A 25,479-nucleotide genomic window follows, 5' to 3' on the forward strand; every position below is an offset into this window, starting at 1 on the left:
ACGCTTACCCGTGATGACCCTAATTTCACAAAATACTAATTTATTCACTAATAAACTAGACATTACATGCACAATTACAAATATTCAATGTAAACTATAAATTAATGCGATCATAAGGGCACATACATCACTGTACAATAATTAATATTGAAGGTAAAAGCCACATTGACAAGAACTTGAACCCCAAAAAAAGTTTTACTTTAAAAGAAAGTTTATTGAAAACCCACATAAATGAATCAACAGTGAAAAAACAACATCATGTAAAGCATTTTGCTTGGCATTGGGGGAAAAAATAATATCCTCCACCTTTCATATACATCTTTCTATTAAAAAAAAAAGTGCTGTCTTGTTAAATCTCATGGTTCTGCGTATTAAAATCAGATTGAATCTGTTCCCAGTTCTGTTGCTCCTGTCTAGATTGTATTAAATTGATGTTTTGCATTGTTCATATAAACAGAACTAGAGGAATGCATATGGCATCTCTTTTCGCTTGTTAAAAGATCCTTTGGTTTTTCAGCACATCTCAAACAGTTTGTCCCATAAAACAGCTGCATGCATGAAATTCAGTCCAACCCAAATCCCCTTCAGCAAGTGAAGCTGGGTTCGAACGACAGTATCATCAGCGCATCGGCACATGCATTTCTAATACAGAGGTCTTTAAACATACAACATTCAAATGTGGCATTCACTGAAAGATATGCAGCTCATAATCATAAAATAGTGATAAAAATTAAGAATGATTGAAACCGGCAATGATTCATTTGGCACAGAAAGTGTGAACAAGTTTCTTCTGGAGAAATACATGCAGCTCGATCCGGGAATGATAAAAACATACTGTAAATGTTTTTCTCTTGGCATCAGAAATGCGTTTGGCACAGTGTTTTGCATGTAGACTGTGTAAACGAATTTTATAAAGGCTGTTTATTCCATAGAAAGGCATTACAGAAGTGTAGAAATTAAGGCACTCTTCAGAGGACAGGACTACAGAAGAGAGAGCAGACGAACGGCGAAAATCTGTCCATTTCAGGCAAACATGGTGAGAGAAATCCACTGCAACACAGAGAAAGATAATTTATAGAATGCATCTGCCTGACTGGTCTTTGAAGCAGACATGTTCTTCACATGAGGTTAACTAAACATGACCAATTCATCTCTCTACATGTGTTTGTGTGTGTGTGTGTGTGTTTGCAGTGTGTTGAAGTGTTCATGTAAGTGAACTGAAGTGAAACCTGAAAGAACGTGAGTGATATGAATCCATCAGCGTCTGTGTCCAGCGTCTTGAAAGTCTCTGTAAAAAACACACGCGTCAGTCAGACTGTCCTGAAAGCTCATGTCAGGTCAGAATCACTGTACTTAAAAAAAGATTGTGCATGTTCATATTATGTTCATGTTATGGTGGCACGCTTAATGCATAAATACATCTACATCCAACTTTTCTGTCAGTAACATCAAAATACCTAATTACATTAATTCTCTATTCACTTCAGTTCAAAGGTTTGGGGTCGTTAAAGTTTCCTTTTGATGTTTTTGAAAGACATCTCACCAAAGCTGCATTTATGTAAACAAAAATGCATTTAAAAAAAAAATTATATTGTGAAATAATATCATTTAAAACAAGTGCTATGACTATTAGCTGCTCAACATCTTTGTGGAAACTGATATATTTTTATTTTCCGGATTCTTTTAAGAAGAGAGATTACTTTATAAATGATGTTCAAAAGAACAGCATTCATTTGAAATAGAAATGTAACATTATATTTTGATCAATTTTATGCATCCTTGCAAATATTAGTATTAAAAATATTAAAGTTTTTTTCAAGTTTATTTGCATAGCACTTAAGTTTTTACAATATTTAGTAGAAGCTTATCAGTTTATGTGCATACGGCAGAAATGTTCGGAAAAATCAATAAAAGACTTAAACAGATAATTAACACTATTAACAGCAATTATGCAATCAAACTAAATATTAGCGACCCTAAACGTTTGAATGGTAGTGTATACATTTAAAAAAAATATACATTCTATATTATATTTGTGCAATATTAAATTACAAAAAAGTAAAATTTTAAAATGAAAAACTGCGACACTTTTTAAATCCTATGGTCTTGATGTATCGACTCACTGAACATGGTTTCCAGTCGCACTAAACAGGTGACAAAGTTGTCGAAATCCACAGACAGATCTTCCTCTGTGTACCGAAGGATGATCAGCTGGAATAAATGATTGTTGAGCTTAAAGCCTGGAGAACAAGGGACGAAGAGAGAGTCAGGACACAGAGGTGAATCAAAACAGACCAGATGAGAGTTTGAGACGGCGTACCTGCTGCTTCCAGAGCTCTTCTCATCTCATAAGAGCTCATAGTGCCTGATTTATCCACGTCATGGTCTCTGAAGATTTGCTGTAAACATATGCAAATGAGAAACCATGCAATCAGAACTGACAGTTTCTAATTTCTTCATGCAATCGTCTTCAAACCATGGACTGCACACAATTCATCCATTCATTTATTTGTATTTATTATAAAAATGTTTGTAATCTTGAATTAAAATGTCACGTGTGTCTGTTTGTTTAGTTGCTTCAGGCAAAATTCATCATAATGTGGCGATATAACTTCTTTTTCATGACTTCATTACTATATTTTATGTGTTCTTAATTTTTTTTTTTCTTTTAGTCAAGGTTTCCTGCACCAGAAACAGTAACTAAGCTATTCACACTGCTATATTAGTTACTATTATAGTTTTTATTCATATTTTGAATGCTACTTTTATATTATCCTTTCACTCTTAGATAGTTTTAGTAATTTAAAAGAAAAAAGGTCTATATAGCTTTTATGAATTTATTTTAAGTAATGAATTTATGGTTTTATTTTTACTTAACTATAACACCGGTTGTTTATAAAAGCAATAATCCCCGTGAAGCCGTGGTTTACAGTGAATTTTTCTATATAGCTTTTATGAATTTATATTCACTGTAAACCACGGACCACGGATACGGGGATTATTGCTTTTATAAAACAGTTATTTCATACACCTAGTAAGGTTTCACAGAATAAAACAGAGCAAATAAAGTGTAATGATATTAAAAACAGTATTCTTCCACCAAACAAAGTAGTTCCTCAGAAACATTTGTGGTTCCAACAAAGTGGTTGCCGAGCAACACACAGAAGTAAACAAAGGTGTATGTTTGAAGAGTAATTTAAAACAGCTTTGAACTTGGCTCAGCCAATCAGAATCAAGGACCGGAACTCTCTGCTTTATGAAACAACCTTTCATCTTCTCTCAGAAATAAACATGCTTCTTTTTCTGCTGCACTTTTAATACTTCTGTATGTAAATGAGCTCTGTTATGACTGGCTAACGTTTTCATGTGAAATAAGTAGTACTGTCCGGGTCAAGCTGCTGTACTGAATAGGTGTTGATATGTAAATGTGTTGAGTTAACCCATCAGAAGAGCCTTCACTAAAGACCGCCTTTGAAAAACATGAATAATAATATCATCTCACCAGGTAGCGTTTAATCTTTTCCCACAACACGTGAAACTCTGTGAGTCCGAGCTTCCCGCTGCCGTCCGTCTGCAAACATGTCAAGGACAATCAGAGCAAGAGAAATACAGTCTGAAGTGTAAGAGACACAAAGAGCGAATGATTGACGTGAACAAGCAGACTTGAGATTTTAACACTGCAGTGTCAGTGTATCTGGTGATGAGCAGTATTTATTAGATGAGTTGCGTTAAGTGATGTCTGCATTATCAGACGGAATATTTTTAAAGCTGATCGCGTGGAAAGGATACGTCCATGAGGTTGATCATGCTTCGGCACGACTCCTTACCAAACCCGTCCGTCTTTAAATCTTTATCTGTGCATAAAGACACACAACAGAGACTTTGAGTTCTCAGATTGAATCGCTTTCTTTTCCTTGAAGTGTGTGATCTGTCTGACACTTCGTTTAAATGTCAAAATGTTCAGAAGTTCTCATCCCATGAAACATAACTGAATCTAAAATACAAAAGTATGACTTACAGTCAATACCTACATGTGTATTGCTAAGTATTCAGATGCAAATACACAAATAATCTGACAGTGTAGCAAGAGCGAGGCAACTGACTTGTGGCTTCTACGGAAGTGTATATAGCATAGATTCTGTAGGATTTAACTAGTAGGATGCTGTCTTAGAAGTGAGCAGCCTGTGTAGACGTGTAGGGTTTGAAACGGAGCTACTGAATCATGAAGATCTCACGTTTGGCGATGATTCTGTTCAGGATGGTCTGCAGCTCCGTCGTGCTGATCTCCATGTCCTAGAAAACATACTCCCACATGATTAACATATAAATGCATTGTAATGTTTCATGTGTGCACACAGCGGTGTGTCGTCAGTCTCTCACCGCTCCAGCCAGCTGTCTGAAGAGACTCTTGAACCCGGCGTCAATCTGACTCTCGTCCAGACGTTGCTAAAGCAATCGAGAGAAAGACAAAATACTTAAATGTATATTTATATTTACATTTATTTATGCATAAATAAATGTATACTTATATACACTGCAGTCTTGCATGATCCATTAATCCATTAGAAACCATCTATTAACCTGAATTTGCTTTACTAAACTTTATTATACAATGTATATATATATATATATATATATATATATATATATATATATATATATATATATATATATATATATATATATATTTATATTTATATATTGTAGTAGGACATGTTTTGAGAATACAACTGTGTGTGGTGCTGAATAACACCCTTTAACACAATTTATTTTAAATACAGTGCAGTCGCTCTTATCTTCTTGCTGAACAATAGAAATGTGTCTCAATCTGATTATCTCACCTCTTCTGGAATATCAGCTATGACTTTATCATCCATTTCTCTGAAGGACACAAAGAGAATTACAATATCAGCCAGAGAATAAGTGTTTCAGCATTAGAACAAGCACAATAATGGCACTATTTAATTAACAAGGCCCAGAATTAATGCTCAGCAGCATCGATTCTACAAAAAAATTTTTTACTAAGTAAATGATACAAAAGAAAAGAGATAATGAGGTCAGATGGTCAGTAATTGCAAAATGATGGTTTAGTTTTGTTTAGTTTTCTGGGGGGTTTTCCTGACAAAATAGTTTATGCAATTCAAATCAGATCAATATAAATTTTGGTCAATTTAAATTTTGTCAGGAAGCCAAAAGGTGGTTGTTTTTATTAATCTTATTGATTTATTTTTGCATTAAATTTTTGCAACTTTGGTGCAATGGTTAAAACTGCTAAATAATACAATTTTCATTAGGATAAAAAGTATATATTTTAAAATATTTAAAATTTACATTTAAAATATATTCATATTATATTCACTCAATTCATTCGCCATTAGAATGTGCAACATAAAAGTTCATTCTAAGCAGAAGCTAAGTTAGTAAAACTGTTTTTGTAAGTAAATACAACAACAGAAAAGAGATGCTAATCATCTGACCAATAACTCCTTTAGGAATTGCAGAATAATAGTTTCATTTGATGAGTAAGACCAATAGTCTATTTTCCCCCCAAACAGAGATACAAATAGTCTGTTAAATAAATGCCACTTTGGGAATATATCCTCAACAAATAAAAAGCACTGAAAAAGTTTTGCAACTAGAATTTAATGTGACAACACATTCTTGCAGGGCTGCAAAACAAAATGTATGCAATGCAATAGTGCAAATAATAATGAGTGATGCTTTGAGTGGCGGAATGAACTACGCCATTTGCTGCACATATGCAATGGTTAAAATGGCAAAATAATACTATTATGCATGCAAGATAAAGTGTAAATATTTAGAGGAAATAATGCAATGTATATGTCCATAGTAAAGCATCCATGACCTCCTGTTAACATCCTGTATATTTTGGACATTTTGGACCCTGTTGAGAAAGCTCATGTGTAATCCTGACTGGATCAGGCAGTGCATGCCTACTTACTCTGAGTTGGCGGGTTTCTCTGAGAAAACTCTGAGCACGAAGTCGGCCTCTTTCTGCGGCTCGAATGTGGAGGGTACGATGATGTACTCGCCGGCAGGCAGCCGGAAGCGTGAGCTCACCTCCCGCAGGTTAATGAAGAGCTCAGAGCGAGCGCTGGACGCGTTAGTCAGGAAGAACTCCCGCTTCAGATGAACACTTGACTTCCCCACAAACTGAGCACAAACACACAGCATTAACTCCGAGTCATGTCCGCTTTAAAGGGGTCATGTGATGCTTTTTTAAAGATCATTATTTTGTGTATTTGGCGTAATAGAACAGGTTGACATGCTTTAATGTTCAAAAAACACATTATTTTTCAAATACTGTACATTATTGTAGGTCCTCTATGCCCCGCCTCTCTCAAACGTGTCGTTTCTAAGGTGTTTGGAACAGTTTATAGGGCATTTATAGTGTTTCTGGTCTGTGTGGTAACTTAACTTAACTTTATTGTCCTTAAAAGGCTATCCTTTATGTAAACAGCACTATACATATACATACAGCAGCAGCACAACACACTTCTAGGTCTTCTAGGGTGTTGCTAGGGTTTCTATGTGGTTGCTAGGGTTTCTGTGTGGTTTCAAGAGTGTTGCTAGGGTCCTTAGGTGGTTTCTAGGGCATTGCTAAGGTTCTTAGGAGGTTTTAGGATGGTCTGTGTGGTTTCTAGGATTTCTATGAGGTTTCCTAGGTGGTTTTAGGGTGGTCTGTATGGTTCATAGGGTGTTGCTAGGGTTTCAAGGTGGTTTCTTGAGTGTTGCTAGGGTTCCTATGTGGTTTTTAGAGTGGTCTGTGGGGTTTCTAGGTGGTTTCTAGGGAAGTTTCTATTTGCCTGCAAAAATGTCATCGTATGAGTTGCCAGGGTGTTGCTATGTAGTTGCTAAGGTGTTCTGATTTATAGTTTGTTCCTATGGTGTTGTGTGTGGTTGTTAAGGTGTTTTGAACAGTTTATAGGGCATTTATAAATTGTTTCTAGGGTGGTCTATGTTGTTTCAAGGGTGTTAATAGGGTTCTTAGTGGTTTCTAGGGCGTTGCTAGGGATCTTAGGTGGTTTCTAAGGCGATGCTAGGGTTCCTATATGGTTTCTAGGGTAGTGTCTATTTGCCAGTGCTAAACAACTTTGTATGGGTTGCCAAGATGTCTGAATCCTCTCACAAGCCTGTTTGAAACAATCTGTACATTATAAAGCACATATGTATATATAAATAAATGGCACTTGATTTAAAAGGCCCTGGGTGGCTCTCATCATACCTCTCTTGGCACCTGCAAAAATAAAGATGAAAAAGCAACAAATCAGAAAAGGAGTCAAAAACACATGAACAGCAACTTTAGATGAGTTAAACCGGAGATCTGCTCTCTGACCTCATAAATGGCGAATCCGATAGTCTCCATGTCCTGTCCTTCTCTCCGCTTCTTCCTGCGGTCCTTCTGCATCAGCGCCACCAGGAAGCTGCAATCTGATTGGCCGGGAGAATCTGGGTGTTTTAGGGTCACCTTGAACTGAGGGTTGATCCAGAATGTGGCTGTGGTTTATAGAAACAAGAGGCAGATGAGGATTTGGCCGTTTTCCCGCCACTGACCCGCCGTTCCCTGTCCCCTGCTGTACCTGGGAAGTTCCTGCATCCGCCGGCCGTGCTTCCTCTCCTCCACTCGCCCTGATAGAGCGACGTGCTCCACTTCTTCACCTGACTCGCCTGGAGCGCGTCTGCCGTCAGGTTACAGATTTCCAGTCGAGTGAACTCACGCAGGAAATCACTGAACGACATCCTAACAGAGAGAGAGAACCAGTGTTGAACATGATGTTCTGTTTGGTTGTTAGGTGGTTTCTAGGGCGTTGCTATGTTCTGAACGGTTTACAGGGCATTCGCAGGTTGTTGATAGGGTGTTCTGTTTTGTTGTTAGGTGGTTTCTAGGGCGTTGCTATGTTCTGAACGGTTTACAGGGCATTCACGGGTTGTTGATAGGGTGTTCTGTTTTGTTGTTAGGTGGTTTCTAGGGCGTTGCTATGTTCTGAACGGTTTACAGGGCATTCACGGGTTGTTGATAGGGCTGTTTGGTTGTTAGGTGGTTTCTAGGCGTTGCTATGTTCTGAACGGTTTTACAGGGCATTCGCAGGTTGTTGATAGGGTGTTCTGTTTTGTTGTTAGGTGGTTTCTAGGGCGTTGCTATGTTCTGAACGGTTTACAGGGCATTCGCAGGTTGTTGATAGGGTGTTCTGTTTTGTTGTTAGGTGGTTACTAGGGCGTGCTATGTTCTGAACCGTTTACAGGGCATTCACGGGTTGTTGATAGGGTGTTCTGTTTGGTTGTTAGGTGGTTTCTAGGGCGTTGTTTCTGAATGGTTTACAGGGCATTCGCAGGTTGTTGATAGGGTGTTTCTGTTTTGTTGTTAGGTGGTTACTAGGGCGTTGCTATGTTCTGAACGGTTTACAGGGCATTCGCAGGTTGTTGATAGGGTGTTCTGTTTTGTTGTTAGGTGGTTTCTAGGGTGTTGCTATTTTCTTAATGGGTTTACAGGGCATTCACAGGTTTGTTGATAGGGTGTTCTGTTTTGTTGTTAGGTGGTTTCTAGGGCGTTGCTATGTTCTGAATGGCTTATAGGGCACTCACTGGTCGTTGCTATAGTTTTCTGAGTTGTTAATGGTTCTGGGGCGTTGCTATTTTCTTAATGGTTTAAAGGAAATGTATAGGTTCTTGATAGGGTGTTGGTAGGGAGATTTGCATTTTTTAAAGGACAATAAGTGGTATTTGCCAATGCAAAACTTGTAGCCATTATGTTGGGTGGTTGCTAGGGTGTTGCTATGTTGTTGTATTTTAAATGGTTTATAGGACATTTAAAAGTCGTTGCTACACTTTTCTGTGTGGTTTCTAGGGGATTGCTATGCAGTTACTGAGAATGGTGGTTTCCAGGGTGTCGCTATGTGGTTGCTAAGGTGTCCATTTATGAGGAACCGTTTATAGGGCATTTATAGGTTGTTGGTATGGTTTTGTCTTGTTGCTAGAGGGTTTCTAGGGCTGTTTAGTTGTTCAGAAGAGTTTATGGGCATTTATAGGTCATTGCAAAGGTGTGTGTGTGTTTGTGTGGTCTCATCTGATCATCTCTGATCATGATCCACTCACCAGAACTCTCCGTCCTCGCTGCGGTTCTGTAATCTGCCCCGGACGGAGCGGTCCACATTTTCCCATTCCCGAGAGCTGAACACACACACACACACGTCACAACAGTCATCAGAACAACCACAACACCGTAAGAATGAAGCATCGATCAGGACACTGGTGTGATTCTCACTCGTCACTCCAGGCTCCCGTCCACTCCACTTCACCCCACGGGTTCCTGATGCGCACCAGCTTTGTCATGTTTCCCCTGTACACCACCTGATCAACAGATCATCCATATTTCTGATTACAAAGACATTTCTCTTTGGAATAGCTTGCATTGATTAAACACACACACTAAGACCAGAAACATCTATTAAGACAATCAAGTCAATTTTGATTTCGTATTACGTTAACATTCATGCATTTGGCAGATGCTTCTAGGTCATTCATACATTCCCTGGAAACTTTCAAAGAAAGACATGCTGCATCTAGAACCTGCTAGATAGATGTGTATGTAAGTGTTTTAGTATGTCTTTGTATTTAAGTGTCTGGCTCACCTCTTCCACTCCGGTCACTGAGTATGCGTGACCTTTGACCAGCTTCTTGAAGGTCACCGCCTCCATGTCAAACTTACTGGTGATTTGTGGACAAAAAGATGCATAATGCAGTCAGACACTGATATTGATCACCGTCACCAATACAAACAGGTTAATAACTAATATGATTTTCACTAATATGAAAATAATCATCCTTTTAACATTAACATTATTATTAATGTAGTAAACATTATTGTTAACTACAACTACAGAAAATATTTTTTTTTGATATCTGAAATAAAGCTGATATAAAATCTAAATATAAATTTTGCCTTGGCAATTAACTTGGCTTTAAGTTCCAGCACTAAAATTACCAAAACTAAATGAATAAAAAATAAAAGCTAACTAGAATTTTATTTTTTCATTTTAATAAAAATGGCAAAAAAGCACAAAAACAAATAATCATGTTATCACAAACTAAAATTTTGAATATAAAAATTCATCTTTGATAATATTATATAACATTGATAACATCTATTGATAATATTAAATATTATTAGATGAAAATTTGAAACTTAAAATGAACTGAAAAATGTAGAGAAAAATAGAAATGTTGCCTTTGCACCTAAATAAAAAAAACAAATCAACTAAAACTTAAAAACAAACCTCAATCGAAATGTAACATTTAAAAAAAAAATAACATAACAATAAACAATAAAAAAAATTACAAAAGCACATAAAATTACTAAATGAAACTAAAAACTACAAACATAAAAGGTCATTCAAACTGTACATTTTAATAATGTATTATGACACTAAAAATAACACTGATCTTTACAACATTTGATTGCTTGTTAAAGTGTCTAAACTTTTACTACAAAAATACATTCAAAGCAAAGTCAGTGAAGAACAGAACAAGGTTTTCACACCTCATTCCAAACCCTGGGTTAGGAATTAATTATTATATGTAGGTATTCAGCTTTTTTTTAATTATTATTAATTTGCTTATTACACTATTGGACAAGAGCTATACACATAAAATAAGTGATCTGTTCATAGTTTGTCCATGTAATTCTGCAAAAACAAAGCAAAAAAAAAACAGCATGCTTATCATTACTGAACAAAATTTTGCCGGCTTTCCTCAGAAACTAAATACAGCCCATTAAAGTTTCTGTGACTGTACAAAGCTCAAGAATATTTAATAAGGCTGCTTCTAATTGGTTGTCTGTTGAAGAACATTCTAGCGCCTCAGTGTTGCACATAACACATTTGGCACTGCAGTTCAGGCTTCAAATCCTTTATAATTTAAACGTCTCCACCTGTAACCCTGAGTGTGAAAGCGAGACTCACATCTATAGAGCAGCCCAGCAGCGATCCTCTCTCGATGGCTCGGCCGATGATGCTGAAGAGGTCAGCGGGTGCTTTCTTTAACTCGTACATCTCTGTGACTCCTCCTGTGAAATCCTCAAAGCCCTCAGACGTGCTGCCGCCCGACAGAGCCTCATAACAGCCGTTCAGCCTGACGAACAAGGCAATACATAGACTAAAGAAGTGCAGATAACCTGTATCAGATTCGTAGGTACAGTTGAGGATGATCATACTTGGCGTAGGCCTTCTCCAGCAGAGCGCTCCAGAACTCTCCACCCTCCGCCGAGTGAACGAACAACAGCTTCCCGTCCTTCACGGGCAACCGGTCGTCAATCACCACGTCCAACCACTCGCCGAACTGCCAGAACTACAGAGATATTCAGATACACTCCTTAAAATAAAGCTGCTTTACTGCCAAACACACACTCTAGAAAATAAAGGTTGCAAAAGAGGATTTTTGCAGTGATGCCACTGCAGAACCATTCCAACTTTTGAAATGTTTGTTTTAAGAGTTTATGTCCAGCAGGTGGCACACACACACACACACACAAACAGCATATCTCCCAAACACAGCTGTCTTTCTGCTCTGTAATCAGTCAATAATCACATTTGTAGATTACAGTAATACTGATTAAATCTCCGTTAGCATGGAGATATTCTACAATAACTGATCATTTAACCCCATTCTGTTATGTTAAAGATACTTCGTATGATTCTTAGGAATAGCATGCATGCACAGATAAAACAGATAAAGCACATCCTCTGCTGTTTGTTTTGCTGCATTAGTGGTGAAAAGCTTCCTGGGTTTGTCAGAAACACATAAAGAGGGAAAGAAATAATTCCACACACATCATGTAACTTCCAAAGGAGGATCACAGAGCACAATCTCTTAATTGTCATCTTGTAATTATGGTAACTATGATGAGATGATGTGACTGCAGCATTACTGTTAGTGAACCCTCATTAATTATTCATGGATATATATTACAGAAATTATTGGTGCAGCAGGAATTGCCTGTACTTGCAGATTTCCGTTCACATTATCCACCATAAATAACAAACAAACACACACACCCTACATACACACCCTCATCCTATATGTGCACTTCTGTAAAGAGCCATTCAAATGAGGCTTAAGACAGATTTGAGAGACATCAGTGAAATCATCAATCAAGCTGCACATCTGTGAGGAATTTCTTCCCAGGATATTTGATTTATATAATACAGAGGTCAAGAACATTTCTGGATCACTTTTCACCGCAAAATAAGAAATCTCCAAACAATTCAATCAAGATATTATATATATAAACTAATAAAGATGACAAAAACATTATCATCTTACCAGTGTTATCGTTAACTAAAACTAGCTAAAACATTATTTTCAGCAACTGAAAACAAGCCAAAATAAAATATTAGAAAAAAACCTTGAACAAAAATTGTTAAAATTAAAATATAAAAATAAGGCAATGCAAAATATAAATATATTAAACTATATGTTGTATATTATAGAAAATAAATATCATACAAAGTAAATATATGTATAAATGTACATTTTGCATCAAGAATATATATTTTACTATCGTGACAAAATACATTGTCATTCATTCAAGATAGCATGAATTTGATGCTTTCATATAATGCAAATAATTGTCATGAAAGCACATGTCACAATGTTAAACATCTAAATGGTCATATAACAGCAATATTTGTCTTTATGCAAAATATATTTTCTCTGTGATTTTGGAGTTAAATATGACTCAGACAAGTGAGATTCACTCGTCAACGGTTTAAAATGCACTGAAGCATTTCTCCAGTCTGTGAAGGTCTCTCCCTGTGGCCCTCAGTGATTTACTCTCTCTCTCTCATAATTAGCTTTTACACCCACTCAGGACATTTCTGCTTCTAATTTAATCTAAATGAGTACCAGATGAGCCAGAACTCAGAACTAGCAGCAAAAACACAAATGCAGTGTGTGTGTGTGAGATACATTAGTGAACACATTTGGTTCCTTTGTTTTCGTTCACACGCTCATCCATGCATGAAGCACAAGTGCACGTGTGTATTGGTAGAGCATCTGTGTGTGTGTATATGTGTGTGTTTGATGAACTTTTGTGCGCCTTTCTGACTGCATTGCTTTCTTTCTTATTATTCTGCACAGAAGTAGCAAATAAAAAGTACCAGTAAGTGTCTATTTCAGATAGTACCAGAGTAGCAACATGATATTCATTCAATATAATATGGAAATACTTAGATGCATGAATATTTGAATCATTCAGTGTCATGGTATTTCTCAGATAAGATGTATTGCGTTGCCATTTGCCGCCTGTACAAATTGTGAAAGGATTCTTGGCATGCTATGTCACCTCATTACCCATAATCCTCTCTGCCATTTCACTGAGGTTATTTGAACAGCAGTGAGCAGCCCTGCCCTCCCCCTTACCTCATCGAGTCAGAAACACACACATCAGCACAATAATTCACTACTGACACACACACACACACACACACACTAGCAATATCCCACATGAGGAACAGATTGATCAGACTTACACTGTTTCCAAGCAGAGCTTTACTATTTTATAATACTCATCCACCACTGCTCATGCTAGTGTGTTTACTGAGCAAAGTTCATGGACTGTTTACAGCTACAAATGAGCGCTGGTGAAATCACACAGAAACAACTGCATCTTAACTTTATCAGTCTTAAATATAAAGCTTCTTCAGTTTATTGGAATTGATGGTTCCATGAAGAACCTTTAACATCCATGGAATCTTTCCAAGCTTCTTTACACTAGAAAAGGGTTCTTTTAATTTTTAAAATACAATGAGAAAAAAAAATGGTTCTTTTTTTTGGAACCGTTCACAGAAAGCTTCTTTGGGGAACCAAAAATGGTTCTTTTTGGAATTGTTCACTGAAAGATTCTTTGGGGAACCAGAAATGGTTCTTTTTGGAACTGTTCACTAAAAGATTCTTTGGGGAACCAGAAATTGTTCTTTTTGGAACTGTTCACTGAAAGATTCTTTGGGGAACCAAAAATTGTTCTTTTTGGAACTGTTCACTGAAAGATTCTTTGGGGAACCAAAAATGGTTCTTTTTGGAACTGTTCACTAAAAGATTCTTTGGGGAACCAAAAATGGTTCTTTTTGGAATTGTTCACTGAAAGATTCTTTGGGGAACCAGAAATGGTTCTTTTTGGAACTGTTCACTAAAAGATTCTTTGGGGAACCAGAAATTGTTCTTTTTGGAACTGTTCACTAAAAGATTCTTTGGGGAACCAGAAATTGTTCTTTTTGGAACTGTTCACTGAAAGATTCTTTGGGGAACCAAAAATGGTTCTTTTTGGAACTGTTCATGGAAAGATTCTTTGGGGAACCAGAAATGGTTCTTTTTGGAACTGTTCACTAAAAGATTCTTTGGGGAACCAAAAATGGTTCTTTTTGGAACTGTTCATGGAAAGCTTCTTTGGGGAACCAAAAAATTGTTCTTTTGGAACTGTTCACTGAAAGCTTCTTTGGGGAACCAAAAATGGTTCTTTTTGGAACTGTTCATGGGTTGATTATTTGGGGAACCAGAAATGGTTCTTTTTGGAACTGTTCACTAATGGATTCTTTGGGGAACCAAAAATGGTTCTTTTTGGAACTGTTCACTAAAAGATTCTTTGGGGAACCAAAAAATGGTTCTTTTTTGGAACTGTTCATGGAAAGCTTCTTTGGGGAACCAAAAAATTGTTCTTTTGGAACTGTTCACTGAAAGCTTCTTTGGGGAACCAAAAATGGTTCTTTTTGGAACTGTTCATGGAAAGATTCTTTGGGGAACCAGAAATGGTTCTTTTTGGAACTGTTCACTAAAAGATTCTTTGGGGAACCAGAAATGGTTCTTTTTGGAACTGTTCACTAAAAGATTCTTTGGGGAACCAAAAATGGTTCTTTTTGGAACTGTTCATGGAAAGCTTCTTTGGGGAACCAGAAATGGTTCTTTTTGGAACTGTTCACTGAAAGCTTCTTTGGGGAACCAAAAAATTGTTCTTTTTGGAACTGTTCACTGAAAGCTTCTTTGGGGAACCAGAAATGGTTCTTTTTGGAACTGTTCACTGAAAGCTTCTTTGGGGAACCAGAAATGGTTCTTTTTGGAACTGTTCACTAAAAGATTCTTTGGGGAACCAAAAAATTGTTCTTTTTGGAACTGTTCACTAAAAGATTCTTTGGGGAACCAGAAATGGTTCTTTTTGGAACTATTCATGGAAAGCTTCTTTGGGGAACCAGAAATGGTTCTTTTTGGAACTGTTCACTGAAAGCTTCTTTGGGGAACCAGAAATGGTTCTTTTTGGAACTGTTCATGGAAAGCTTCTTTGGGGAACCAAAAAATTGTTCTTTTTGGAACTGTTCACTGAAAGCTTCTTTGGGGAAGCAGAAATGGTTCTTTTTGGAACTGTTCACTGAAAGCTTCTTTGGGGAACCAGAAATGGTTCTTTTTGGAACTGTTCACTGAAAGCTTCTTTGGGGAACCAGAAATGGTTCTTTTTGGAACTGTTCACTGAAAGCTTCTTTGGGGAACCAAAAAAATTGTTCTTTTTGGAACTGTTCACTAAAAGCTTCTTTGGGGAACCAGAAACGGTTCTTTTTGGAACTGTTCACTGAAAGCTTCTTTGGGGAACCAGAAATGGTTCTTTTTGGAACTGTTCACTGAAAGCTTCTTTGGGGAACCAGAAACGGTTCTTTTTGGAACTGTTCACTGAAAGCTTCTTTGGGGAACCAGAAACGGTTCTTTTTGGAACTGTTCATGGAAAGCTTCTTTGGGGAACCAAAAAATTGTTCTTTTTGTAACTGTTCACTAAAAGATTCTTTGGGGAACCAGAAATGGTTCTTTTTGGAACTGTTCACGGAAAGCTTCTTTGGGGAACCAAAAAATGGTTCTTTTTGGAACTGTTCACGGAAAGCTTCTTTGGGGAACCAAAAATGGTTCTTTTTGGAACTGTTCACTGAAAGCTTCTTTGGGGAACCAGAAATGGTTCTTTTTGGAACTGTTCACTGAAAGCTTCTTTGGGGAACCAGAAATGATTCTTTTTGGAACTGTTCACTGAAAGCTTCTTTGGGGAACCAGAAATGGTTCTTTTTGGAACTGTTCACAGAAAGCTTCTTTGGGGAACCAAAAATGGTTCTTTTTGGAACTGTTCACTGAAAGCTTCTTTGGGGAACCAAAAATGGTTCTTTTTGGAACTGTTCACGGAAAGCTTCTTTGGGGAACCAAAAATGGTTCTTTTTGGAACGGTTCACAGAAAGCTTCTTTGGGGAACCAAGAATGGTTCTTTTTGGAACTGTTCACTGAAAGATTATTAGTTCTAAACTAATACTTCATGCATGCACAATTCATGCATGCACAACTAACTAAACTAATACTAGTACTTACCTTTTCTTTTCTTGTCTATCATATTCTTAAAAAAAAAAAACCCTGGCTACGTGTTCTGTACTAGACTAACTGAGACTTGTCATAGCACTTGTATACCGTTGTTGTTCTCTTGTTGATCTGATTGTTTCTATTGTTCTCATTTGTAAGTCGCTTTGGATAAAAGCGTCTGCTAAATGATTAAATGTAAATGTAGTAGTTTTTAATGGCCCGCGGGAGATCTGCATTTTAGAGCCCGTCGGGCAGAGTGGTGATACATTTTGGTAGCCTGACTGGAAAACACAATTGCCCCGGGATGTCAGGCTAGCGATTTTGCGAGCCCCGTAGTATAAAACTATACTCTCTCACTGTCAGACCTAGACCTGTGCTCGCGTTCTAGCGTTTGTCACCTTGACGCACCTGAAAGTGAAATATTCCCACGTATCCGCCGTCAAAGCTCTGGCCGTGTGGCACCACGCGGTGCAGGAGGTCATCGTTTAGAGTCAGAGACGCAATGGCCGCCAGCAACCAACAGTCCCCTGAGGAAAACAGACCACAGATCATGAACAGATGAGATTTAGTGCAGACAAGAGATGTGATACAAAACATATTCCAGAAGATCAAAGAACCTGTCATTGAAAACAACTGTAAAATCTTGGACGACAAGATTGAATTAAACAAACCAACAAATGGTTTTTAGTGTATTAAAGTGTATTAAACACCTATCCATCATTCCTTTCTGTATTTATTCATTTTTACATCTCCATGCCACAGTCTCTGAGATTCATTTAACATGACAATTTATTACCCCAAACAGCACATCTGCTGTTGGAAGATGATCTGACGCACTGCATCGAAGAGAATGTGTAAATAACTTTAAATAGCCACCAGACCCAAACAAACCAGATACAAAAGAGGGACAGTCAGTCATTTGGTTTCCATACTAAAGCTTTTAAAAGCACGACAGCAGTCACTGGCCCACCACACACATCCTGACCAATCACGGCGCTTCCTCGCGGTTTTACATGTTTAAACGCTGTACCCTTTTATGATGTCATCATAATGCATTAGCGGCTCCGCTGTGAGACATCAGCTCTTTATTTAATGACCTCAGGCTCAGAGCTTTAATTATGAACAAGGCGCTGTGTTTAAAGTAAACATCACTGTACTTTACTATAGCTTTGAATGTGTCAGTGTCTTGAAATACACCACACACCAGATGGCACACTTTATTTTTACTATACAGTTTCCAAGTGCTTTAATGCTTTAATTAAGTTAATTTTATTTCAGTTAGTGCATTCAAATGCACTTTTTTCAAATATTGTGCATGCATGAATATGTGTACTCTGTAAAAAAAAAATGTAAAGAAATTAAAGAATGCATTACATTTAACTTTCATCAAAAAATCCTAAAAAAAAGTATTCTGGTTTCCACAAAAATATGAAGCAGCACAACTGTTTTCAACACTGATAATAATAATAAATCTTTGTTGAGCAGCAAATCAGCATATTAGAATGATTTCTGAAGGATCATGTGACTCTGAAGACTGGAGTAATGATGCTTTGATCACAGGAATAAATTGCATTTTAACAAATAATATTCAAACAGAAAACACTTACTTTAAATTGCAATAATATTTCACAGTATTACTGTTTTACTGTATTTTTGATCAAGTTAATGCAGCCTTGGTGAAAATAAAATAAAAACCTCTTTCAGAAACTTTACCGACCCCACCTTTTGACTTTAAACTGAAATCTGTCTGACAGTCTGTTGTTCACTGCTCTAGTAAATGAGCAGCTGGTTGAGGTTGTAGTGTGGTAACATCAGGGTTGTTTGAGGTAAAGTCCTCGTCCCTGATGATGACGCAGACAGACTCACCCAGAGCTCCCTGACAGATGTCGGTACGAGTCGCTCCGTCCACGATGAACTGGGGACGCGTACAAATCTCCTGCAAACACACGTGTGACGCTAAATTAGACTTGCATTTTCAGAAGGAGATGATGCACAGCACTGTGTCTCTCATTCAAACACACACACACACACACATATATTCTAGTCTGCTTTCAACATCTGCATCATGTTTGTCAGTGGCGAGTGTGAAGACACTGAGTATGTCATTCAGATTCAAAGTCATGTCTAGTTTATAAAGGCAGGATGGATGAATGTATAATGAGTAGCCATTTTTCCTGACAAATTATTTCGGCTCTTGAGCATCCCATAGCAACAGCACGAGAGATGTAGTTATATAAAGCCATGCATTAATGTACTCACTAGAAGCCATGAAATCCTGCGGGACGTCGACAGTAGAGGTGACCTGACACACGCAGCAGTGCGTACAAATGTGTTCAGAGTGTAAAAAGCAGAGCGAAAGGTTAAACTAGGGAACGTGTGAACATATGTGATGACTGAGGTGAAGCTTTAGTAAAGAAACAGCTCACCCAAAAATGACAATTTACGCAAACTCATCTACATCTTGGATGGCCTGATGGTGTTTCTTCATTAGAACGGATTTGGAGAAATACAGCATTGCATCACTTGCACAGCAATGCATGCTCTGCAGTGAATGGGTGCCGTCAGTTTGGACTCTCATTCTCTCATTCTGACGGCACCCATTCACTGCAGAGGATCCATTGCTGTGCAAGTGATGCAATGCTATATTTCTCCAAATCTGATGAAGAAACAAACTCATCTACATCTTGGATGACCCAAGGGTGCGTACATTTTCATTTTTAGGTTAACTATTCCTATAAATGCAGCAAATGGAAGAGAACGAGAGGAACAGCAAGCAGTGATGGAGCATGAAGGAAGTAGTATTTACTAAACAAATGCAAGACAAGCCCATCTGACCCTCACGCCCCTCACGGTCAGCTCACCGTCGGTCTCATCCACCGCACACCATGCGTCTTGGAGGATCGTGGACCCAGCTCATTGAATCCCAGTGAAGAAGCGCTGGCTGGGAACAGATGGTCCTCAAACAGGGACCTGGTCTGTTGGCACTGGGCCTTCAGTGACTCGTAATCCTGGCCCAGGAACTTTACAGCGTTGTGGTTCTGACCCAAACCCGCATCCCGGTCCCACTGACTCCGCAGCTTCGCGGCCATCCCTGTGGCGTAAATGGGCTCCATGTTTTCACCTGCTTTACTCGGACTGCCACTAACAGATGATGTAATCCCAGATGGCCAATGAGAACGGAGGGAGGGGAAGAGACGAGCCAATCACAACACAGGAAATGACGAGTAGAATGAATATGTAACTTCTGAATCAGAGGGGGAGATAATGCTGGATATCATTCATTCAGTCAGCTGCCAATAAAGATCTGGTTCAGAAGTCCTGGAAAAGAGAAGAACGAGTCTTTAAATGAACTTCGTTATTATAAAATAAACAACTTCACATTTCTTTCCATTGTTTTTGCTGTCTGACTGGGACAAGCAGAACATTGGCACTAATGCAACAATATAAAGAAGAAAGGTTATGTTTAGTTTAGTGATGCTTTATGTATTTTATAACTCTTGTGCACTCACAGAATGTGATGGGTCAACAGTTAAATGTGTCAACACTATTGTAAATTGACAGGGCACAAAATGCACACAAACTAAATAATACAGAAAAAATATGCAATTATAAAATGTTCAATATCAATTATTTTCGTGCATCATTCTTTATTTGACGTTTCCAACCTTGAAAGTCAGGAGTTAACTCTTATATTAAGATATGAGTCAATTTGACCCATCCTGATTTTTAAGTTGTTGGAAAAAACTGTTATTTATTTCTTTAATTTTGTGACTTTTTCTCATTTAAGGTCCTGAATATGCCTGCTAAATGTCAACAGTGATGTGTTGTGAAATATGCATACGATTTTTCTATTATGAAAATGATGTTTTCAGGTCAAACTGATCCCCGTATTTCATGGTTAAAGGCAAAGTTCTTTTGTGTTCAGCAGGAGAAGGAAACTCCCACAGGTTTAGAACAACTTTAGGGTGAGGAAATAGTTTTGAGTTTTGATTTTTGTGTGAACTATGCTTTCAAGTGGAGTTTTATTTTCACAGTTTCAACATAAGAACGTTTCCCACAGGACACCGACTACACAGTGCTTAAATATGTGGCTAAATAAACTCGCATTCATTTCAAACAAAGCCTGAGATCTGCTGTCACAACCTGAAAACATCTCAATGATGGATTTGTTTATTACAAGCGCGCAGTTTTCGCTTCTCAAGACATTAACTGATGGACTGGAGGTGTGTGGATTATTGTGATGTTTTTATCAGCTGTTTGGACTCTCATTCTGACGGCACCCATTCACTGCAGAGTATCCATTAGTGAGCAAGTGATGGAATGCTACATTTCTCCAAATCTGATGAAGAAACAAACTCCACTTCATCTTGCAAGTATGCATCCAATACAGTGAATAAGCAACCTCTCTTTCCCCCGTGAGCTTGTTAAACCTGTTTAAAGACTTCCCCCTCCTCTGCTCATTCTCACACTGCTGTAAACCCGAGGAACTAAGCACTGCTTAGTCACCGTTCTGATTCACTCCATCTTTGTTTGTTAAACCATAAACAAATATTAGCCTATAATCTGTGCTCTTTGTTCATATGTAGGGCTGAGTCTTTAATTCTAAACTACATGTTATTAGTTTGACTGAAATGCTGTCGGCTCATCATCTTACTCGTATCATTTGTTGTCGTTTTCTGGAAACTGTGGTTGTGAACACACTGACATGAGTGTCATTCAAACAATCGAGAGAAAGTAGAGCAGTGGAAGGGTGTGGTGCGTGAGATTCATGGAAAGACACAGACTCGCTGCCAAGACTGTATTAAACTGCAGACGCATGTGTGGATGTTTGCCAGCACGACAAATAGAGCGTTCCGGGCTTCAACTGTGACTTAACATGAATGCATCTGCGCTAAAAGACAGGAGGAGGCCTTTTTAAATGTTGCTTCAGGGCTTTAGCTATGACTTTCTAGGGAGGGAGTTTCTTTGTTTTCATTTCGTGGGTTGTTTGAGTTGTGCACACCAGCTCTTTCTGAACGTCTCCTGCTCATCTCAGGATAAGAATGGATGTCAAAACCTCACGGCAAATCTCCAGCCATCTCCCAGAAAACATCCAGCAGAGTAAATGAGCGCTGTGATTTACAGAGGACTCATAAATAACATGAATAGTTACAGCAATGCATATGAAATATATTCTCATGTAAAAAGGCCCAGGTTCTTTCTTTCTATCTATCTATCACAATTGAGACAAAATTTTATATATATATATATATATGTGTGTGTGTGTGTGTGTGTGTGTTTAGCGCTACAATAATGAGAATTTGAGGGGGAAATTTAAACACTAAAAATAATTTTAATAGTTAATAAAACAATGCTTTTTAGACTGTTTCACGAGAAAACAGTATTTGTCTTTCTCATTCAAAATTGCACATCTATTTTTTGTAATCCATTTTGTGGGGAAGTCGTAGGTGAGTGGAGTGAACGTACAGCGCTGTCTCCACCTTCAATACCACGACTGAGGTGTCCTTGAGCAAGGCACTGAACCCTAAACTGCTCTCCGGGCACCGCAGCATAAATGATACCCACTGCTCCGGGTGTGTGTGTGTTCACAGTGTGTGTGTGTGTTCACGGTGTGTGTGCACTTTGGATGGGTTAAAACCAGAGCATGAATTCCGAGTATGGGTCACCACACTTGGCTGTATGTCATGTCACCTTTTTTTCACACTTTTTTTTTGCTGGCAATTTCTGAGTAAACATCGGGTCTAGAGGGGATTTTTTTTCTTTTTTTTTTCTCAGTGTACATTGCACAGAAATAATGACACACACAATGGAAAAGAGAAATAGAGAAAATTATTTATATTTTTGGCGTATATATATATCCAGAGTTGCATTTCCCAAAAACATCATAAGCTTACGTAGACTGTAGAGACTATTCCAGTCTATGATACAATGATTTTGGAAAATGCAGTTCTGGGCGTTTCTTGACAGTTTTCATGAGCTTCACTCTTACATTAACCCCACAAATCCACCCTCATTAAAAATATATATGTGACCCTGGAGCACAAGAGCAGTCATAAGTAGCTCAGGTATATTTGTAGCAATAGCCAACAATACATTGTATGGGTCAAAACATTTTCTTTTATGCCAAAAATCATTAGGATATTGCCAACTGTAATTTGTTTGGGTTATATGATTTTTTTTTAAGAAAAAATCATGTTCCATGAAGATATTTTGTAAATTTTGATTAGTAATATGCATTGCTAAGAACATAATTTGGGCAACTTTAAAGATGATTTTCTCAATATTTCTCTTTGTAATATTGTTTGATAATAACATGATTTGGGTAAATTTAAATTTGTTTTTATTTATTCAGCTCTCAGATGATGTATAAATCTCAATTTCAAATAAATTGACCCTTATGACTGGTTTTGTGGTCCATGGTCACATATGGTCACGTTATCCTCCGTTTCTCTTGTTAAGGCCACTCAGGCCTGACTTTATTAGACAGAAGCTCACAATAATACCAAAATAAATACTGAATTTGTCTCTGGTGGGGGTGTGAACATCAGTTTCCTAGCTCTGTGGTGAAGGATGGGCTGGTGAGAGATGACTAATGAAAAACAAGTAAAGACCCATCTCACGAAACCTCAGTCTTTTGAACAGATGCCGTCGACCAATCACAGAGAGCCTCGAGATGTTCACACACTGAGAAAAAGACTAGTGAGAAATCGCTCGAGGGAAAATGTGTTCCACAAGACCTCAAACCGATACCAGAACACCAGCTACATTATATAATGTGTGCTGAATAGAATAGAACTGAATATACACACCTTACATTTATTTGTGCGTACATATTATATATTAGTCAAAAATAATTTTGCAATTCTGTTTGGTGCAATTATTGGTGCAAAAATGTATTATACACTTAAATTAAAAACTGATCAAAAGTTAGGCTACACTTAACAACTAACCTGAATTCTTTTAAAAAATATTCCAGTTTGCAACTACTAACTCTGCACTCTTTCCTAGTGTGGGTTTTTTCGTGAGGTCAGGTCAGTGTAGCCTACAGGTGGGATTTTCCCGTATTTCTGGGCGTGGTGGACTGTCACTCAGAGAATTCACAGACAACACCCTCAACAGCCACTGCACTTCTCACTGTTATATACATACAGTGACACTCTTTTGACTCCTGCAAGCCATGGCACATGTCTACTCTTCCTTATGTAAACAGTGGTGCTTACACCCATAGAAATACTGCTTTAGTCTCTGCTGTGATACGATCACGTCAACAGTTGCAGAATAACACTTCTGCGTGCAGCGCAGTCTCGGGTTACATCCAGGTGTGATGTGATTTTAATACAAAGCAGCATAAAGTGCAAGAGCCAAAAGGAAAGGGTCCTGGGGGGTTCAAACTGGGGGGGTCAGTGGAAACAAAATGTAAAAATAAATAATAATAAAAAAAAAAATTCTATTTATTTTTAAAAATAACTATAGATGTTTTTATATTGTAGGATGGTGGTTCCTCTAGCAAGGACGGTCATATTTGGGAGTAACACTGCCCGTTTTTCCTTGGTGGCCTGGGTGTGGATTTTAGATAAGAAATAATAGGGTTATGTGGTGAAACAGCCCTTGCTTTTATCACTTCACGTGTCATTCAGTAAACCCACCCTGACCACAACAGCTGACCATGTGTGTCTGTGTGTGTTTAAAATGCTTTTAATAGCCATGCATGCATGCATTCAGCCCCACACTATTCAGATGCTATGGAGAAGTCAAAGTGAATTCAATCTAGATGTAAACAAAGAGCAGAAACGGATTCAGCTGCATGCATTCACACGCACTAAACATGTTACTGAATGTTTTAGCAGTTTATAACAGCGATGCATGCATGCGAACGATACGAGAGCTACTGATGGTCAGAAACTGCAAAACAAGGAAATGAAGTTCACACGCCTCCTGACGTTTTAAAAGTTAAAAGATGTTAAGACTTTTGACTGATGAAGAGTTTATTCTAAAATACAACCTTTACGTGAAACGTGTGTGTTGTGAACAAGACAGGAGTGAAGGTACAAAAGCGAAACAAAGTGTCGTTCGCACGGATGCAGAAAAGTCCAAAGTGTTCAGACTTACCTCGCGTCTTGATTTGCAGCGCACTTCCGAGTATGCGCACAGATTATTAACTCCAGAGGTTCTGACTGTCGCTCGAGCCTCTGAACATCTGGAGCTCGTGTAGTTTAGAGTCTTGCTGCTGATTTTGCCCCACCAGCAGCACGAACGCCCAGCGGATCCGAGACACGTCTGCGCAATGCGTGATAAACGCGACGCGTCTCGGAGTTGGGGATGGACGCGTGCGGCATCCAGTGGACCAATCAAAGAGCGAAGTTACGCGTTCGACGCGACGCAACAAAACGAAAACGCTAAGCAAACTAAAACATAAAACAAGAAAAAAAATGTTATAATATTATATTTTAATATAGATATAATATTCGTTTTAACAATGTAAAATGTATAACCAATGTATAAAGATGTTTTTTTTTTCACAGTTAGAAAGACCGCCACCCTGAGGCAGAACATGGCAAACGCATCCCTTAATAAAACCATTTTCCCAGGCCAGAAGCCAAAATTTCTCGTTTATGGTTAAACGTTAACTGAAATATATGATATATAAAAATTAGATAGCCTATATAAAATAATTAATTCAGCTAGTTACCCAGGAAACTTTTTTTTCCAGTTTAATTCCGTTTACCTTGATGTACCAAAGCTAAAACTGATAATAATAATAATATACACAGTACAGACCAAAAGTTTGGAAACATTACTATTTTCAGTGTTTTTGAAAGAAGTTTCTTCTGCTCATCAAGCCTGCATTTATTTGATCAAAAATACAGAAAAAAAATGTAATGTGATATATTATTACAATTTAAAATAATTGTTTTTAAATTTATTATTCTTTAAATTATCATTTATTTTCTGTGATGCAAAGCTGAATTTTTAGGATCATTATCACATGATCCTTTAGAAATCATTCTAATATGATGATTCATTATCAAAGTTGGAAACAGTTCTGCTGCTTAATATTTTTTCAGAACATGTGATACTTTTTTTAGG

General features: G+C 37.8%; 1 protein-coding gene across 1 annotated transcript; it reads right to left on the reverse strand.

Annotated features, from left to right (window-relative positions):
• Window positions 1–193: 193 nt before the first annotated feature.
• On the reverse strand, window positions 194–24,710 carry capn1 (calpain 1). The gene is made up of 22 exons (XM_042726751.1): window positions 24,502–24,710; window positions 19,254–19,710; window positions 18,259–18,328; window positions 16,801–16,919; window positions 11,231–11,364; window positions 10,980–11,148; window positions 9,651–9,734; window positions 9,284–9,369; window positions 9,115–9,189; window positions 7,602–7,762; window positions 7,358–7,518; window positions 7,247–7,258; window positions 5,963–6,174; window positions 4,842–4,881; window positions 4,381–4,446; window positions 4,236–4,293; window positions 3,790–3,854; window positions 3,503–3,571; window positions 2,321–2,399; window positions 2,124–2,240; window positions 1,230–1,288; window positions 194–1,050 (listed from the first exon to the last, which is right to left on the reverse strand). The coding sequence occupies exons 2-22, from the start codon at window positions 19,503–19,505 to the stop codon at window positions 1,024–1,026; spliced, it is 2,115 nt and encodes a 704-aa protein (XP_042582685.1). The 5' UTR covers window positions 19,506–19,710; window positions 24,502–24,710; the 3' UTR covers window positions 194–1,023.
• Between the last annotated feature and the right edge of the window lie 769 nt (window positions 24,711–25,479).

The sequence above is a fragment of the Cyprinus carpio genome, chromosome B7 (assembly GCF_018340385.1).
Source record: "Cyprinus carpio isolate SPL01 chromosome B7, ASM1834038v1, whole genome shotgun sequence".
Lineage (NCBI taxonomy): Eukaryota > Metazoa > Chordata > Actinopteri > Cypriniformes > Cyprinidae > Cyprinus > Cyprinus carpio.

Coding starts and splice junctions, on each gene's coding strand:
- capn1 (XM_042726751.1), bottom strand. CDS start 19,505: ATGGAGCCCATTTACGCCACAGGGATGGCCGCGAAGCTGCGGAGTCAG. Junction 16,920..18,258: donor CATCTGTCAGGGAGCTCTGG/GTGAGTCTGTCT, acceptor TGTTTTCCTCAG/GGGACTGTTGGTTGCTGGCG. Junction 1,051..1,229: donor TATCACTCACGTTCTTTCAG/GTTTCACTTCAG, acceptor TCTGTGTTGCAG/TGGATTTCTCTCACCATGTT.